A 16878-nucleotide genomic window follows, 5' to 3' on the forward strand; every position below is an offset into this window, starting at 1 on the left:
CTGGGCGTGCGCATGCTCCGGCCACACCCTGTTTGTTTGGCTCAGTTCGGCGAGGAGAGAGGCGTGGCTGGTCGGGTGCTTATCAGCTCCAGGTAGGGCCCTTATTTTTATTCTAAGTGCGTCGCCTTTGTTGTGTGTGCTCCTGGGCGTTGCCCCCAGGATGCACTGTTGACTTGATTGCCACTCCCCCGTGGGCCCGGGGCGGGGGGAGGGTGCTGGCGACTGCTTGTTACTGCCTCGTGGGCCCGGGGCAGGGGGGGTGAGTCCCGGGGGGGGGAGGTCCACCCAAGTCGCGGGCTTGGGGGGGCCCTTTCCCTTGGGGCACGGTAGGTGGGGGGGCCCACGGGGGAGGGGGTATGCAGGTGCCAGTTTGCTAGTCTTGCCTTAGGCTTGTCGGGGTACGCCCGGTGAAAAGCCCGGGTCAGGTCAGGCGCGTTAACGTTGTGCGCCGCCACCCATTCTGGGTGGGGGAAGTGTTTCCACCTGACCAAATAGTGTAAAGTTCCCCGTTGCCTGCGGGAGTCGAGTATGTCCCTTACGTCAAAGTGATGTTGGCCGTCGATCATCACCGGTGAGGGCAGTGGCGTGCTTGGGTGCCATCGAGAGGTAGTTGCCGGTTTCAGGAGGCTGGTGTGGAATACCGGGTGGAGTCTCCGTAGGTTGTGTGGCAGGTCCAAGCGTATTGCCACCGGGTTCACTATCTGTGTGACTCGGAACGGCCCGATGTACTTAGGCCCCAGTTTGTTCGAGGGTTGGGGTGACTTTAGGAATTTGGTGGATAGGTAGGCCATATCCCCAGCCTGGAACGTCGGTTGTTGGCGCCGGTGCTTGTCGGCCTGCTCTTTGTAGGCCGCCTGTGCTTCCTTCAGCACTGCCGTGATTATTGGCCACGATTCCGCAATCTTCCGTCCCCAGTCGCTAGCGTCCACCTGGGGTTCCGGGGGTTGTGGTAGCTCCGGTATGGGGACGAAGTCACGCCCCGAGACTACCTCGAACGGAGTTTTCCCCGTGCTCATGTGAACGGCGTTGTTGTATGCGACTTCGGCGAATGGGAGCAGTTCGGCCCAGTCGTCTTGATGGTAGTTGGTGTATGAGCGTATGAATTGTTCTAGGGTGGCATTGAGGACCTCTGTGGCTCCGTCCGTCTGGGGGTGCCAGGCAGTGGATAGGGCCTGTTGGGTCCCCGTCAGCTTTAGGAAGGCCCGCCAGAATTTAGAAGTGAATTGTGTGCCCCTGTCAGTCACCACACGTGCGGGACATCCGTGTAACCTGTACACGTGGATGAGGAAGAGTTTGGCTAGTTGTTGTGCGGACGGGACCGATGTGCAGGGGATGAAGTGGGCCTGTTTCGAAAAATAGTCTTTCACCACCCAAATGGCCGTTTTCTTCTGGCTGGGTGGGTGGTCCACTATAAAATCCATGGAGATTTCCTCCCATGGGCGGGAGGGTTCTGCCACCTGTTGTAAAAGCCCCGAGGGTTTGCCTGGTGCCCGTTTGGCTCTGGCGCACGTTGGGCAGGATGCTATGTAAGCTTTCACGTCCCGTCTTAGCGCGGGCCACCAGAATTGACGCCTTGTTAGGTGCAGGGTCTTAAGGAACCCAAAGTGTCCCGCTTGCTTGGTGTCGTAGGATCTATGCAAGATCGCTTGGCGTTGCGAGTCCGGGACATAGATTCTGCCTTCCCCCCATGCCAGGTCCTGTGCCATCGTTACCTTGTCAGGGTTTGCCAGGAACCAGGGGTCGGTTTTGAGGGCGGCGGTGAGGTCCGTGCATATCCCCCCTGGTAGTTGCGGTTGGCGTCGTCTGGTCACAGGTTGTCCCACCGTCGGTTGCGCCGTAGAGTCGAGCTGCCTCCGAGCGCCGCTCCGGGTGGTCACGGCCATCCCCAGTTGAGAAGCGGATAGGACTGTCCCAATGGTGTCTGGGGCGGGCTCTTCGTCTTGGGGCAGTTGGGAAAGGGCGTCAGCCAGGAAGTTCTTTTTACCCGGCATGAACTTCAGCTGGAAGTTGAAGCAGCTGAAGAATTGGGCCCATCGGACCTGTTTTGGGCTAAGGCGTCTGGGCGTTCGGAGGGCCTCGAGGTTCCAGTGGTCGGTCCAGACCTCGAATGGTTGGGCGGCTCCTTCGAGTAGGTGTCTCCATGTTTCCAGCGCCGATTTTACCGCGAAGGCTTCCTTCTCCCAGACGTGCCATCGCCTTTCTGTCTCGGAGAATTTCCTCGACAGGTAGGCGCATGGTTTCAGGAGTCCCGTGGGGTCCTTTTGGAGTAGGATGGCCCCCAGGGAGAAGTCTGAGGTGTCGGCTTGGACCACGAACGGCTGTTCTGGGTCCGGGTGCGCGAGGATTGGCTCTGTGGTGAACAGCGCTTTCAACTTATTGAATGCGGTCTGGCACGCGGGAATCCAATTCAATACTGTGCCCAGGTTCTTGGTGCGTCGGGTGTCCCCCACCCCTTTGGTTTTGAGGAGGTCCGTTAGGGGGAGGGCTATCTCCGCGAACCCCCGGGCGAATGATCTGTAAAAATTCGCGAAGCCGAGGAAGCTCTGGAGTTGGCGTCTGTTGCGGGGGCGTTCCCAGTTCAGCACCGCCTCGACTTTTGCAGGGTCCATTTCTATGCCGTCTCCGGAGATTCGGTACCCCAGGTAGTCTAGGCGCGCTTTATGGAATTCGCACTTTGCGGGTTTGGCATAGAGCTGTGCCCTTCTGAGCTTATCGAGGACTTGTCTGACTAGGGTCACATGTTCCTCGTGCGTTTTAGTGTAGATAAGGACGTCGTCTATGTAGACGAGGACCCCTTTGAACAGGTGTTCATGCAGGACCTCACTGATGAGCTGCATAAACACCCCCAGGGCCCCCGCGAGTCCGAACGGCAGGACTTTGTACTGGAAGGCAGCTAGGGGGCAGTTGAACGCAGTCTTCCATTCGTCCCCCTCCCTGATTCGGATGCGGTAGTACGCCTCGCGAAGGTCCAGCTTGGAGAAGACCTTGCCCGTGGACAGGTGGGCGAGCATATCTTTTACCAGGGGTAAGGGGTATTTGTTGGACAGGGAAGCCGCGTTTAGGCCCCGGTAGTCGGTGCAGAGCCGTAGGGTGCCGTCTTTCTTCTCCCGGAATAAGACGGGGGCTCCGACCGGTGAGCATGCTGGCTCTATGAATCCCCTCTCTAGGTTTTTATCGATGAACTCCCGGAGGGTTGCCATCTCCTTCGGGGTCATCGAGTAGATCTTCGGTCTAGGTAAGGGGACGTCGGGCAGCAGGTCAATATGACAGTCCGTCTTGCGGTGGGGGGGTAGTTCGTCAGCTTCCGCCTCTCCGAAGACCTCGGAGAAGTCAGCGTATTGTTCCAGTAGGTCTGCTGTGGTAGCTGCGTTGTCCTGTGTAGCCGCCTCTGCTCGTCCCACAGTGGGGTTGGTTCTGCCCGCCGGAACTGGCGCCCGGTACTCGCCGTCGCCAAATATGAAGGTGCGGGTCTCCCAGTCGATGCGCGGGTTGTTCGTCGCGAGCCATGGCATCCCCAAGACTGCAATGGGTCGTCTGATGTGGGTGACAACGAATGATGTGCGTTCGGTGTGAGTGCCCATTTGCAGGGTGACCGGCTCGGTCTGCATCGTGGCTGGTTTCCCTCCCGCTGTTGAGCCGTCCAGCTGGTGGAATGCCAGCGGCGTGGGGAGGGGGGAGCAGCGGAGGTCGAGTTTGGCGACTAGGTCGGGGTGGATGAGGTTTTTCGAGCACCCCGAGTCCACTAGTGCCGCGGCCGTGGTGGCTCCGTTGCCGGCAGAGAGTTTGATTGCCGCCATTATAATGGAGCTTTCGCCGTTCCGTCGAGGTGGTCCGCGCTGCTGTCCCACCGCCTGCCTCGCAACGCGTTTCAGGGCAGGCGGGGAGCGTTTCCCGCCGGCTGGTCTGGGTCTACGGCGTCCTCTCCCCCCCGGTAGGCGTCCCAGCCTTCCTCTGGTGTCGCTGTGGCTCCAGTTATTCGGCGGTGAGGGGGCGGTGGCGGGTTAGGTGGTTTGAGGCTAGTTTTCGGGGCGGGTTTAGGCACACTGGCTGGCGGTCGGTTGACGAAGCAATCTGCCGTCTTGTGCCCCAGTTTTCCACACCTCCCGCAGGGCCCGCAATTAAATTTCTTCCTTGGGTATGTGGGACTGGCCGTCCCCACGTGTGGCGCGGGTACCTTTTGGCAGGTGTTGGTCGTGTCTTCCGCCATTGCCATGAGGAAGGTGCGGTGCACGTGTTCTGCTTTCCCCGCGAGGTGGATCCACCCATGTAGAGTCTCTGGGTCGTCGCGGTTGAGGGCCCATTGGAGTACATCGCGGTTGAGCCCCCTTTTGAACATTTCCAGCAGGGTGGTCTCGGACCAGTCGTTGACCTTCCCTGCAAGGGCTTTGAACTCGAGGGCGTAGTCCAGGACAGTGCGTGCACCCTGTTTATGTCTTTGGAGTGCGCTTTTCGCTCTCACTTTGGCTAGTGGGTCCTCAAAGTAGCTCTTCATCTCATTGATGAAGGCGTGGAAGTTGGCGAGGGCGGGGGAGCTGGACTCGTACAGTTGGACGTACCAGTCCGCCGCTCGGTCTTGTAGTTTGATCGCCACGGCTGCGATATTGTCCGCTTCGGAGTCATAGGAGTGTCCGTGCCTCCCCATGAACTCCCTGGCGTACGTGATGAAGAACGACAGTTTCGCGGGGTTCCCATCAAAGAAGATGGGGAAGTCCTTTGGGGCCTGGGCGTTTTGTGAGCCCCTTGCTCTCGCTTCCCGGCCTGTGGCGTCGTCCGCCTGTGCCGTTTGTTGACCGTCCTCTGGCCCGTGGGAGTTCGGCGCCTCGCTCGGGGTGTGGACCTGTGCGGGGACGTCGTTGGGCGGCGCGGGGGACATCAACGACTGAAGCATGGTCCGGAGTTCCTTCAGTTGGGTCTCCATGGCCACGAGTCTAGCTTGTGCGTCCCCGTCCGCGATCCGCGCTGCCGCTGGGGCCGGTTCCATCGGTGTGTCGGCGGGGGTGGGTCGCCGGTGGGGTTCAGGCACTCCCGACCGTTGGCCCGCTTCCTCCGCCGTCGGCTGGGTTGCTTCTTCGTCCTCCCCCGTGCTTACCGCCGTTGGGCTCCCACTCCACGCCCGTGGCTGGGGTGCGATGTGGGGCGCGAGGTTCTCCGCTGGTCTCGGGAGGTATGTTGCTCCCACCCGTGGCCGGGTAGCCTCCGTCGCCATCTCCCCTTGGGGTTGGAGCTGAGGCTCAGGTTGGGCCGGGTGGGCGTCCATGGCTCCGGGAGTCCGCGGTGCCTCTGGCCTCGATCGGTCCTCCTCTGCTTCTTGCCGTGCGGCTCGCCCCCCTTGTCCGCGTCGTGCCGGCCTCATCGTTCCTGGTCTTCTCGCCGTCTACTCCTCCCGCGGCTCGTTGTCGTCCGGTGGGGCTCGGCGAGGCTGAGTTTGTGACTCTCAGCTTTATGTCATGCGCTGCCTACCTCCGAGTAACACACAGACACTGATTCCGTTGAAGCAGGCTCTGGTTTATTCGTAGTGTAGATACAGTGGTAGAAAAAAGCTGAGAGTGACAGGAGCGCGCCGGTGCGGGGTTTAAATACCCCGCGCCGGTCAGCGCCCCCTCACTCGAGGTTACGTCACCCCCCCTTTGTCCAACATGCTGTCTTGCCGGTAGGTGAGGGGTTGCGAGGCCCCGCTGGCGCTCCGGGATCGCCCATCATCAGTTTCCCTATTCCTCCGGTGATTGTTGTCAGCTGGGCGATCTCTGTTGCGCTAGCGCTAACAGCTTGGGTGTGCCTCGCGATCCGTTTAGCCATTGTATCTTGTTCTTTCGTCTTTGTGAGTTGATGGCTGCTTATCTTGAGCCCCTTCCCCTGTTTCCTTGTTATTGTCATGTGTGCCATTGCGCTGATGTCTTCAGCTCAACGGCACTCATGACAGCATCTGATAGCATCAGGTAGGTGTAAAATCATCCTAAGTGCCCTGGGTATTTATACAATAAAGGTAAAATGTGGCTAGTATGAACGTCTCTATAATACAGGCACTGGAGGAGCACATGCTCTGTTGTTTCTATGTGACCAGAGTCACAGGGGCTTTGTCTTCCCTCCCTGAGGGGAGAAGGTGACATCATGTCATAGTAAAGGCCCTCCGATGGTTGGATACCTTAAGTTTAGGTAAGTATGCCATAGGGGAGGCAGAATACAGTACCTGCTGGATTCACTGGCAATAAAGGTTGGAGACCTGGGTAAATCCAGTTGGCGCTCTGTGTCTGCTACACACTGTTTAATGAGTGTTTTGGCCTGATCATATCTCATGCTGAGCAGTAGACCTGGAGAGAAGCCCAGAGATGAGATTTGAGTTGCCACTGCCTCTTTCCTTGTGGACTGGAAGTCATTCCTCATAGTTAATGGGGCAAGGCCAAGGGAAAAAGGGATAATCTGAGCCAATAGTTGAGTATGACCACCCACACTCTAGCCTCCACTTTCATGAGGCCTGTTTCTTATCTCAGGGTGGCATTTGAGGCATATTTTGAGACTTGAAGGGCCAATCTTAGGAATTTGGATTGCCAAGTTCTCATGGTGCAAAATTGAGAAGGGGCCAAGCTGGGCACCATACAGGATTTGTGCTATTGGCTTGGCTTTGAATTATTTGAGTGCTGCAGGTATATAGTGGCCACCTCTTGACTTTAGGTACTTAAGAATGGCAGAAGAGCTCCTTTGTGCAATATCAGTAATGTGGTCCCCATGGGCTTTTCTACTGCTGGCAGAATGAAGGACTACTCCCAGGTATTTGAAACATGAGACCTGCTCAGTCTTATGGCCATCTATGATCTAGGAGTGGCTCTTGGCCTTTTGGCAAATGCCATAATTTTAGTTTTCAGATAATTGAGTTTTAGCTGTTCTTCCTTGCAGTACTGTATTAGTGCTCTCAGTGCTTTTTGAAGGCCAGTAGGTGTTCTTGAAAGTATTGCTGCATCATCTGCATAGAGTAGAACAGAGATATGTCTTCCAGCAGGTTTTGGGGAGTAAAAGTTGGTCTTGTGGAGATCGTCCACCATGGAGTTGATATAGAAATTTAATAGGAGAGGGGCCAGTATGCAGCCTTGCTCTTCTCAGTTCCAGTGGCACTGGTGAGATGGCCCTGTGGGTTACATCTTACTTTGAGTGAAGTCCTTTCATGGTGTATAGCTATTTAATAAAGAAAGCATCAGTCTATTAAGGAGGCCTCCAGTTTTTCCCATAGCTTGGGATATGGAATCAAAAGCTGCTTTGAAGACTATGAAGGCAGAATAAAGGGGGATTGCATTATGGAAGCAGTATATTTCAATGAGGTGTTGGAGATCTAGACACTGATCAATGGTGGATAGGCCTTCCCTAAAGCCAGCTTGCTCCTCTGCAAGTATGTTTTTTTTGGGGGGGTAGATGTCTTGCATAAAGTTTGACTGCTTGAATTAGCTGTATCCAGTTGTTTTTCATGGCTTCCTTTTTCTTGCATGCCAGTAGTTGCTTGTAGTATCTCTTCTGCTGGAGAAGGTCCTGTGCAGCTGTGGGTGTAGTGTTGTACTGTTTAAGCATGGTAAGTGATAGCAAGTGCTTTTTTGGCATTAACACAGACCTTGTCATACCATAGCTTGGAGTAGTACTATTGTTGCCTCAAGGTTGTAGTGTTATTATGGATTAGAGGCTGGTGGAGCTCTTGGGTAAGGGTGTTACAGTTCTCCAGGAGTGCATCAGGAGACTCAGATGATGTCAGGGCAGACTGAAGGCTCTGTAGGTGATCTGAGGCCAGTAGCGCAGTTATCATTTGATTTAGATGGGAGGTCCACTTGGCTGGGCAGTAAGTTCTTCCTGCTGGTATTAGAAGGGGTTGGTAACAGTCCTCAGTGTGTGTTTCTTCAGTGAAGGCAATTAGTTGCAGCAGGATTGGGAAATGATCACTGTCAAATTCAGGCATAACTTCTAGGGCTTTGGCATAAGGAAGAAGGTCTCTAGAGATGGTGATATAGTCAATAGCACTGAAGGCAGTTTGAGCCAGGCAAAGTTTGATTTCTGATCTTTTGAGCAATGGGGTGTTGGGTGTTGGGGAGGAATCTGTTGTCTTCAGGGTTGGGGGGGGTACATTTGTACTGTGCATAGATGGTGTAGTCATTGGGGCCCAATCTAGCACTGAGGTTCCCTTCCGGGACTACAGACTACCCAACATTTGAGATCAGCAGTATAAACTCCGCAGCATAAGTTTCCAATTCATCCTACAAGGCTCTGATCTGGGATTTCTGCCTTACTGGGCATATTTATTTCTTTATGTATTTATTTATTTATCAAATTTGTCACCACCCAACTCCTCCCACCGGGACACGGTGGCACTGCGGGTTAAACCGCTGAGCTGTCGATCGGAAGGTTGGCGGTTCAAAACCACGCGGCGGGGTGAGCTCCCGCTGTTAATCCCAGCTCCTGCTCACCCAGCAGTTCAAAAACATGCAAATGTGAGTAGATCAATAGGTACCGCTTCGGCGGGAAGGTAACGGCGTTCCCTGTCGTCATGCTGGCCACATGACCCGGAAGTGTCCTATGGACAACGCCGGCTCTAAGGCTTAGAAACGGAGATGAGCACCGCCCCCTAGAGTCGGACACGACTGGACTTTACGTCAAGGGAAACCTTTACCTTTACCTTTAACTCCTCCCACCAGAGGGACTCTGGGCAGTATAAGCATTTATTATCAACAGGGCACGGTGATTGAACTTGATTAGCATTGCCATGGCATAAGATCTGAGTGGGGGGAGGAGCCTTGGTATTTCACATAGTATAGTAGAGACTAGGACCCACAGGCCTCCTTTCAGTGTTCCTTGCTTTACTCCCAGTTCTGCCCCAATTGAGAATGAATGAAATCCATTTAACATCATTTCATCAGCAGTCCATGTTTCCTGGATCAGTATGATGTCATGGTGGGAGAGGACATCAGTGAAGCATGGGTCTCAGGTGGATGCAAACCACCCAGCCACATTCCAAGTTAGATGTGTGACCTTATGCTGGTCACATTAATGTTAAGAGGATGCATTGTGAACCAGGGGCTGGGTGGATTTTTGCAAGGGTAGTGGCTTCGTATTAGTTATTTGTTGAGATGGTTGCAATTGTGTCTCCCTCTGTTGGGGGGAAAATGTGGTTACCATAAAGTTCCTGCTCTCCCTTCTCTGCCATCTGCTTGTCCATGAAACCTCTGTTCTCATGGTGGGGCAGGGGGCCTTGTAGTTCTGGCATAAAGTTCAGAAGAATCAGTGCAGCATGGGCAGCAAAATGTGGATCACTGAGAAGCAGGGATCCCAACTCTTTGGTAGGGGGAGCATCCTTTCACATGTCCAGTGAAAGAGGTGGTGAGGGAAGCTGTTTTTGCTGTGAGCCAGGCTCCCATAGTGCCAAGGGAGGCCCCTCAGATTCAGAAGCAGATGAGGGTATACCTCCAGATTGGGTATCTATAGTGCTTGGCTGAGATTTGTTTTGTCTGCAAGGCAGTCTCTTTTGGGTGTCAGCTACTTGGGATAGCCTTGGTTCCTTGAATATTGCTGGAGTGGAGTTCTCGGAGGAGTCACTGTCAGTATCACTTTCACTATTGTTGGTGAAGAAGTCAGAATAGTGAGCTGATAGCTTTCTGTGCATCTGATTAGATGGTTTGGAGGGGATGCTCAGTGGGGCAGAATTTTTAAGCCAGTCTTGAACTTCCATATCACTACGAGTACAGGGAGGGTACACCAGAATGGTTGTTTTGATGTCTGCTAGTTTTTTCTTCATATTATGAGTACTGTGTTTATAGATTCTACTCCCTCCTTTGAAGCCTTTGGATGGATGGCCAAAATATGACTCTTACCTGCAGGGTCATGCCGTTCATCACAAGACTCTGACAGTTTGAATGTGGTGAGTCTGCAACAAGTACTTGCTCATTTGTGTGAGTCTGGTGGGGAGAGATGGCGGATTAAAAGTCAGGAGTATGCACTTAACATTTCTTTGGCTGGGTCAATAAAGAAAATCTTTCAGGAGATGAGATAAGGACGAGACAATACATTTATGACTGTTCCATCTGAGGAAGTTCTGATGGGAGTTCTGATGGATTTCTAAAAGCACCTGTTATTTCTGCAGCACACAGTGGTGGTTGGCTGTAGAAACTGCTTCTACATGTCTTATGGATATTGAGGGATGGGCTACCATCCCTCAATAACAGAATGCCAGTGTGGTGATCCATTTTAGTCCACTGATTGCCATGGAGGATTTTCAGATCAAGGACTTGCTGGAAACTGTCTGCCTTGACTGTAATAACATTTAGCCATTGCAGTATAAAGAACAAAGTTTCTGCAGAAAAAAGGCAGATCTCATAGGAGGGTTGAAAAATGTATTCGTGGGATATGGGGGAGGATTGTTCCTAGAGGTTATCTTTGCTGCCTCCCTGCTCCAGGGAATGACTTGGGCTGAAGTTGGGGAGGGTTGGCGAGGAGTCCAGTCTTGTTATTGTTGCGTTATTTGGGAGTGAGGGAGGTTCTGAAGCTGTAGATCTGTTACTCAGGTTTGTGTCATCTCTGCAGTAGGAAGGTAAGAGTCAATCCTCATATGTCTCTCTGCTTTGTTGAATTTATGGTCTCAGTATCATTACTGGGGCTGGTCTGGGTTCTTTTCTTGCATCTGGATAGCATTTTTGGGCTCTAGGGCTAAGCCAGAGGGGGTGACGCCAGTCCCAGGAGTTAGTTCAGGAGTTCTTGAGATTAGTTGATCACAATCTTAGCTCCCCCTCTAGAAAAAATGTAAGGCATACAGTAAACAACCAGGAAAAAATAGTCCCTTAAGAGAAAAAAATCAATTTTAACCTCTGATTACTAAGTAATGACTGTAACAGTAGGAAGTGAGATGGATAGTAGTAGCCTAGGATACCAAAGTACATAACAATACAATGACCACAGAAAACAACCATAAAAAAAATATATGCTTACATTCCAGACATGCATGATTGTTCTGCATGCCCAGAAGAGCAGCATCCGAGCAAGGACCAAGATTCATGTCTTCCCAAGAAAATAGCTTTCTTATCCTATGAAGAACCAATGGGAATAAGTCTAGTCATTCTGGCACTTTTTTTCTCTCTCTGCACAGTTGTGGTGCTGGCAACATTTGTGAAGTACCACTGTACTCCCATTGTCAAGGCCAATAACCAAAATCTCACCTACATCCTACTCCTCTCCCTTCTCCTCTGCTTCCTTTGCTCGCTGCAGTTTCTCATTGCACCTGGCAATATAGTATGTCTCCTCCGACAAATCAGTTTTGGCATCATCTTCTCAGTGGCTGTGTCTTCAGTGCTGGCAAAAACCATCACTGTGGTTCTGGCTTTCATGGCCACCAAGCCAGGATCCAGTATGAGGAAGTGGCTGGGAAGAGGACTGGCCACCTCCATTGTTCTTTCTTGTTCCATGATTCAGGCAAGCATCTGCACAGTGTGGGTTTTCACCTTTCCACCTTTCCCTGATGTTGACACCTATTCAGAAATTGAGGAAATCATCCTGCAGTGCAATGAAGGCTCAGCTACCATGTTCTACTGTGTCCTGGGCTACATGGGCTTACTGGCAGCTGCCAGTTTCACTGTAGCTTTTCTCTCCAGGAACCTCCCGAGCAGTTTCAATGAGGCCAAATGTCTCACGTTCAGCATGCTGATTTTCTGCAGTGTGTGGCTCTCCTTTGTGCCATCCTACCTGAGCACCAAAGGAAAATACATGGTGGCTGTGGAGGTTTTCTCTATTTTGGCCTCTAGTGCTGGGTTGCTAGGCTGCATATATTTCCCCAAATGTTACATAATCCTCTTTAGGCCAGATCTCAACAATAGAGAACTAATTAAGAGAAAACATTAGTAATAAACATACAAAACTCCTCTTTTCACTATTTCCCGTTTTTAGTAATGTTTCTTTGAAACCTCCAGAGTTTTCATTTAAATTTACATCTCCTGAATTATGTGAGATGATAAATGAATGACCCCTATATTAAAATTGGAATTATCCTATCTGGGATATATGTACTAGGACTCTCTGAATCAGCCATCATTCAGTTTGCTTTAAAGAGAGAGTAATTATATTTATTTTGCAAGATGCTCTTTGAGGGCTGTTTATTAATTCAATTAAAAAATAAGAGCCTTTTATAGGAAGCATCAAAATACATAATCGGATTTTGCAGGTTCAGTTTTACAGTCAGGAGACTTCCTTCCTTCCTTCCTTCCTTCCTTCCTTCCTTCCTTCCTTCCTTCCTTCCTTCCTTCCTTCCTTCTCTTCACCATTTACTCTTCTTACAAGTCAAATTCCTACTTCCGAAATTCCATGGTTGTTACTAAATGGTCACAGGTGATGAAATTTTAGGAAACAGTGTTTGCTAAAATATGTGTTACCACTGTTTGTATCAGTAGCATCTATTTTGTCTGATTTGTACCTTTTATTGCTGGTAAATAATAGGGCTGTGTACAAGCCAGGAGTTCAATCTTTCTGGACAGTAAGCCAGGATTTGGGATGCAGAAGTAGGTCGGAAAAGGACTGGCCACCCACATTGTTCTTTTCTGCTCCCTTATTCAAGTAGTCATTTGTATTTTGTGGTTGTTGACTTCTCCCCCTTTTCCAGAGGTGAACATGCTTTCAGTAATGGATGGAATTGTACTGATATGCTATGGTTTCATCTGTTATGATTTACTACGTCCTGGGATACATGGGCTTTCTGGCATTTTCTAGTTTTATCAAGCCTTTCCTAGCCAGAAATTCTACTAGCACTACCTAAGTTGATCACCATTGGTATGGTCCTTTTTTGCAGTGCTTGGCTATACTTTGTTCCATCTTACCTGAGCACTAAGGAACATACCTTGTGGTCATGGAGGTCTTCTCCATACTGGCTCACAGGGCTGGATTGTTGGGTTGCATATTTTTACCAAAATTCTACATCATTATTCTGAGGCCTGAGCTAGGCAACAGAGGCAAGCTAATTTGAAGAAAAGACTAAAAGAAACAACCACTAATGAATTATACATTTTCTATTTTCCCACTGTTCAAAATGTGCCTTTTCAATTTAAGATTTAAAATAAAATATTTGACAGTTCTCTGCATGGGTTCTTTGAGGTAATCTTTAAAAGGAAATATTTAGATTCATTTATCTTTTTTTCCCTTCTTTTTTCCTTTCCTTTCCTTTCCCTTTTTTCTTTATTCTTTTTTTTTTTTTTTTGGTCAGGAGGTTGCCCTTGAGTCATTGTGGACTCCTGGTGACTGCCTGGCTAGTCTACAATGTATAGGAATTTACTTTTAATCCAAGTGCCTCCTCATCTACTGCAGCTTACTTTCTTCTAATATGAAAAAAGATCAGGAATTTGAGATTCAGGAGCTTAATGAACAATATGCAGTACAAGACAGTTTGAGAGTAAAGATCTCAAAACAGCTTCAAACATGGACTCTCACGAGAAAACTTCAATATGTATAACTCTTGTGTCCATGCTTCCTCCTCCTCCTCCACCTCTCAGCAACATATATGAAATTTATGTGGATATTAGCTTCAAAGTTCATTTTCACTGCAACAGATCCTTGAAATATTTCCCTGCATCTATTTTCAGGCAAAGATGATAGGCAGCAAGGATTAAAGAGAGACCCGGCAACCAATTTGTCAGGCAGGCAGGTAGGCAGCATGGTGTAGCTCATTTGGAAGATATGACACCCAGGATTTCCAAAACTGAGGTGCTGAAACTAGGAGTTCATCTTCCATCCTCAGATGGGTTACTTTCTCGGTTGCCAGCTTGGAATGCGACTGTTATTCTTGGCAACCATCTCCTTATAAGGGTAGCCTGGTTGCACAGTGACAAATGCCCAGTGACAACTTTCACAGCAACTTACTTGTCCAAGGCTTGGGCCTATTAATCTTTTAATAATTAAGAGGGTTTCTCTTCTCAGGGGATGTCATCCCCTAATAACATAACTGGAAGGAATGCCACTGCTGCTGAGAGATGGGCAGGCTTTGTTGGATGCTGGCCATTGAGATTTCTAGTACCTTCCAAAGAGGTTTGAGAGATTCCACCAGCTAGATCAGGCTGAAACGCAGTCAGGCAGGTAAAGGCAGCAGAAACCAGTAATGGCACACTCATAGGCAGAAGCTTGGCACCAAAGAAGAAAGTGCTAATCAATCTGGCTGAGAGACTACATCAGGTAGAGCAGTTGGGCCTGCTGGGGAGAGAGAAGCAGCAGAGGCCATCAATGGGACTGCTATAAATTGGAGGCTGTCACGGTGGGAGAAAATGCCAGTCAATCCATTGGGTGATCAGGTCAGCATATTGGCAAGTAGAGGTTGAGGCAGAGAAGAAGACATGGCCAGAACTCCCTGGCTCCAAGAGAGATCACTCAGGAACTGAGCCTCCTCTCCAGGCTTCAGCAACCAAGGGCAGGAGGAAGAAGCAAGGAGGGCCACATTTTTCAGCAGCAGTCAGCTTGAGCCTTACTACAGGGAGGGCAAGTGGATATGGAGACAAGAGCTGATTCTGGAGGTGTAGGTGGTGGGCAGCAGCTCTTCCCCCAAGGGCTTCCTGCTTTATTCCATGCTGCTTCTTTCCTGCAGTTCTGCTTTGAGACTCACAGATCAGGTGTGCTGAAGACATGGAAAAGGAGTATAAAATAGCCTGCAGCTTTTGGGTTTCAAGGCAGGGCTCACCCTTGCTGTGATTATTTCTACACTTCCAGTGGTGAGATAGGAGGGGCAGAAAAGGCTTTCAGATGGAGGCACCAAAGTCAGAGTACTAACTGGGAGACAAGACACATTCCTTCATGCTTTGCTCAACAGCATAGCTGACATCCTACAGTGACACCCCCCCCCCAAATGTATTCCACTCTCCAAAATGGATGACTTGTTGTCAAACACACCTTCACACACAAGGGGGGCATCAGTGTTGACCCTCCACATGCATGGCCTTTCCTCTGAAACTGTCCTGACACCACTTTGAGTGGACAGTCACCTTTGGAAATTCTCGCTTCATACTCAGCATATACATGTCCTTGCAGATGAAACCACATTTACCAGCACCCCCATTCCTTGAAAAGTTTTTTTTTCCCCCTAAATTTTGCTTTCTTCCCCATTCTATAGATTTCTTTCACACTGGCTCCTTCAAAATTGACAAATATTTTGTTGTTAGATTAACCTGCGAGCACAGATGTGTATGTTCAGGTAAAAAAAACAGATTCCTCACATACCACAGAGAAATTCAAATCTAAAGAGAGTTCTTACCACCATCAATAATTATCAAAGATACTGTGATTAATTCTGCCTGTTGTTAAAGCCTCTCTGGCATACTTATACCCAATATAGACGAGACCTTAGGAAGAATATAAATCTTTCCTGGTTCTCCTCATGTATAGCTCAAGTCTTAGATCAGATGAAGTCCCGTCAAGATTATTCCTGACAATTTGTACTCAAGATTTCAGAATAATTCTGACTACTGTGAAGTTGAGATGGTACTGCAGATCATGCTAGGATAGTTTTGGAGAATCTAAACTTTCATCAGATAAACTCTACTATAGAGGTAGATTTGTCACAATGACCTTGATTGTTTTACTCCTGCTTTTATCTCACATAGTTGGGGAATGTGACATAAGAAACTGCATTATTGGTAACCCTCTCCCTATTCCTCACAACTATTTCCAATCCGGTGATCTCATCATTGGTGGCATTATGTCTCTTATGTCCATGCCTACAGAAATAGGTAGCTTCTCTGAAGATCCCCATCTTTCTTTTATTGGTGAAGCCGTGTAAGTATCCCCAGCCCCACTGCATGGAGTACAGGATTCCAGATTATATTTGGGATAATCCTACACATAGCAACATTAGTTATACTGACAAAGGTAGTTTCCTGTTCACCTGCTTCAGCTCTGATAAATTTCTTTGTAGTTCTGAAGGGAATAACAATTTAATTTACTTCACTTTACTAATTGAAGATGAAGAGATCCTGACAGTATGTCACAGAAATGCTACTGTTGAACCAACATTTTTCAGCATGATAAAAAAGAAAAAGCATCTCAATGCAATGTATGTTTGTAGAAGAATATTTCTAGGATGTACTGAAATTTTAGTATATTTTTATAGCTGAAAGAAAGATTTTCTTTTTACAATGCTTGATTTACGTATAACATTGATATATTTTTCCTTAATAAATGAACTAATGCATTCTTCTATGAATAAGGTAGCTCATTAATAAAATACAGTACTGTTACCATGTTATGATTGTTCAGATTAGAAGGTCATCTTTAAATCTTTGTTAAAACTGAAGAGCATTTTAACATATTGAGATATTTCTATTTTTAGTTCAAATCCTTTGCAAGTTAAATCATATGCCATAGTAAGTTCATTCTCACAAGCATAAGAGGTGAGGTTATATCAATTCAATAAATAAAAAATAAATCACCATATAGTTGGATAAACAAAAGCTAATGTTTGCTTTTCTTCAGATATTTATTAACCAAACACTAATGCTGTTCTTTATGTAATGGGCTTTACTTTGTTTCCTCCCTCTGGTGGGAGGAAACCTTACAAACCAGGTTGAAACATACCTTCATTTTTTTGGCAAAAAATACTGAAATAGGAGGGGATAACGTGGCCCAATCGATTCATCCCCAGTTGAAACACTGATCCACTTTCACCTATCACAATCCCTGCAATCACAAAATCCTTTGCAAGATAGTGAGGAAATGACCTAAGCAAATAAGAAAAGGAGAATGAGGCCATCCAGGTTTGCTGCCTGATGTTCATGCAGACAGGCATATAATTTGTACTCCTTCAGTTTCAGTTCATGGCAGGCTTTCAATTTCATTTAGTTTATTTATTACAGCTAACAATTAAGAAAAGATAACAAAATCAAGAACACAGGAAAA

General features: G+C 48.8%; 1 protein-coding gene across 1 annotated transcript in view; it reads left to right on the top strand.

The window, feature by feature from the left end:
* Positions 1 to 11856, top strand: part of LOC134496719 (vomeronasal type-2 receptor 26-like) — a 33492-nt gene extending 21636 nt beyond the window's left edge. Inside the window, exon 11 of the mRNA XM_063302427.1 lies at positions 10958 to 11856. Coding sequence (XP_063158497.1) covers positions 10958 to 11856 — 899 coding nt within the window. The remainder of the gene's footprint in view (positions 1 to 10957) is intronic.
* Positions 11857 to 16878: the final 5022 nt, after the last annotated feature.

The sequence above is a fragment of the Candoia aspera genome, chromosome 4, assembly GCF_035149785.1.
Source record: "Candoia aspera isolate rCanAsp1 chromosome 4, rCanAsp1.hap2, whole genome shotgun sequence".
Classification (NCBI taxonomy): Eukaryota; Metazoa; Chordata; class Lepidosauria; order Squamata; family Boidae; genus Candoia; species Candoia aspera.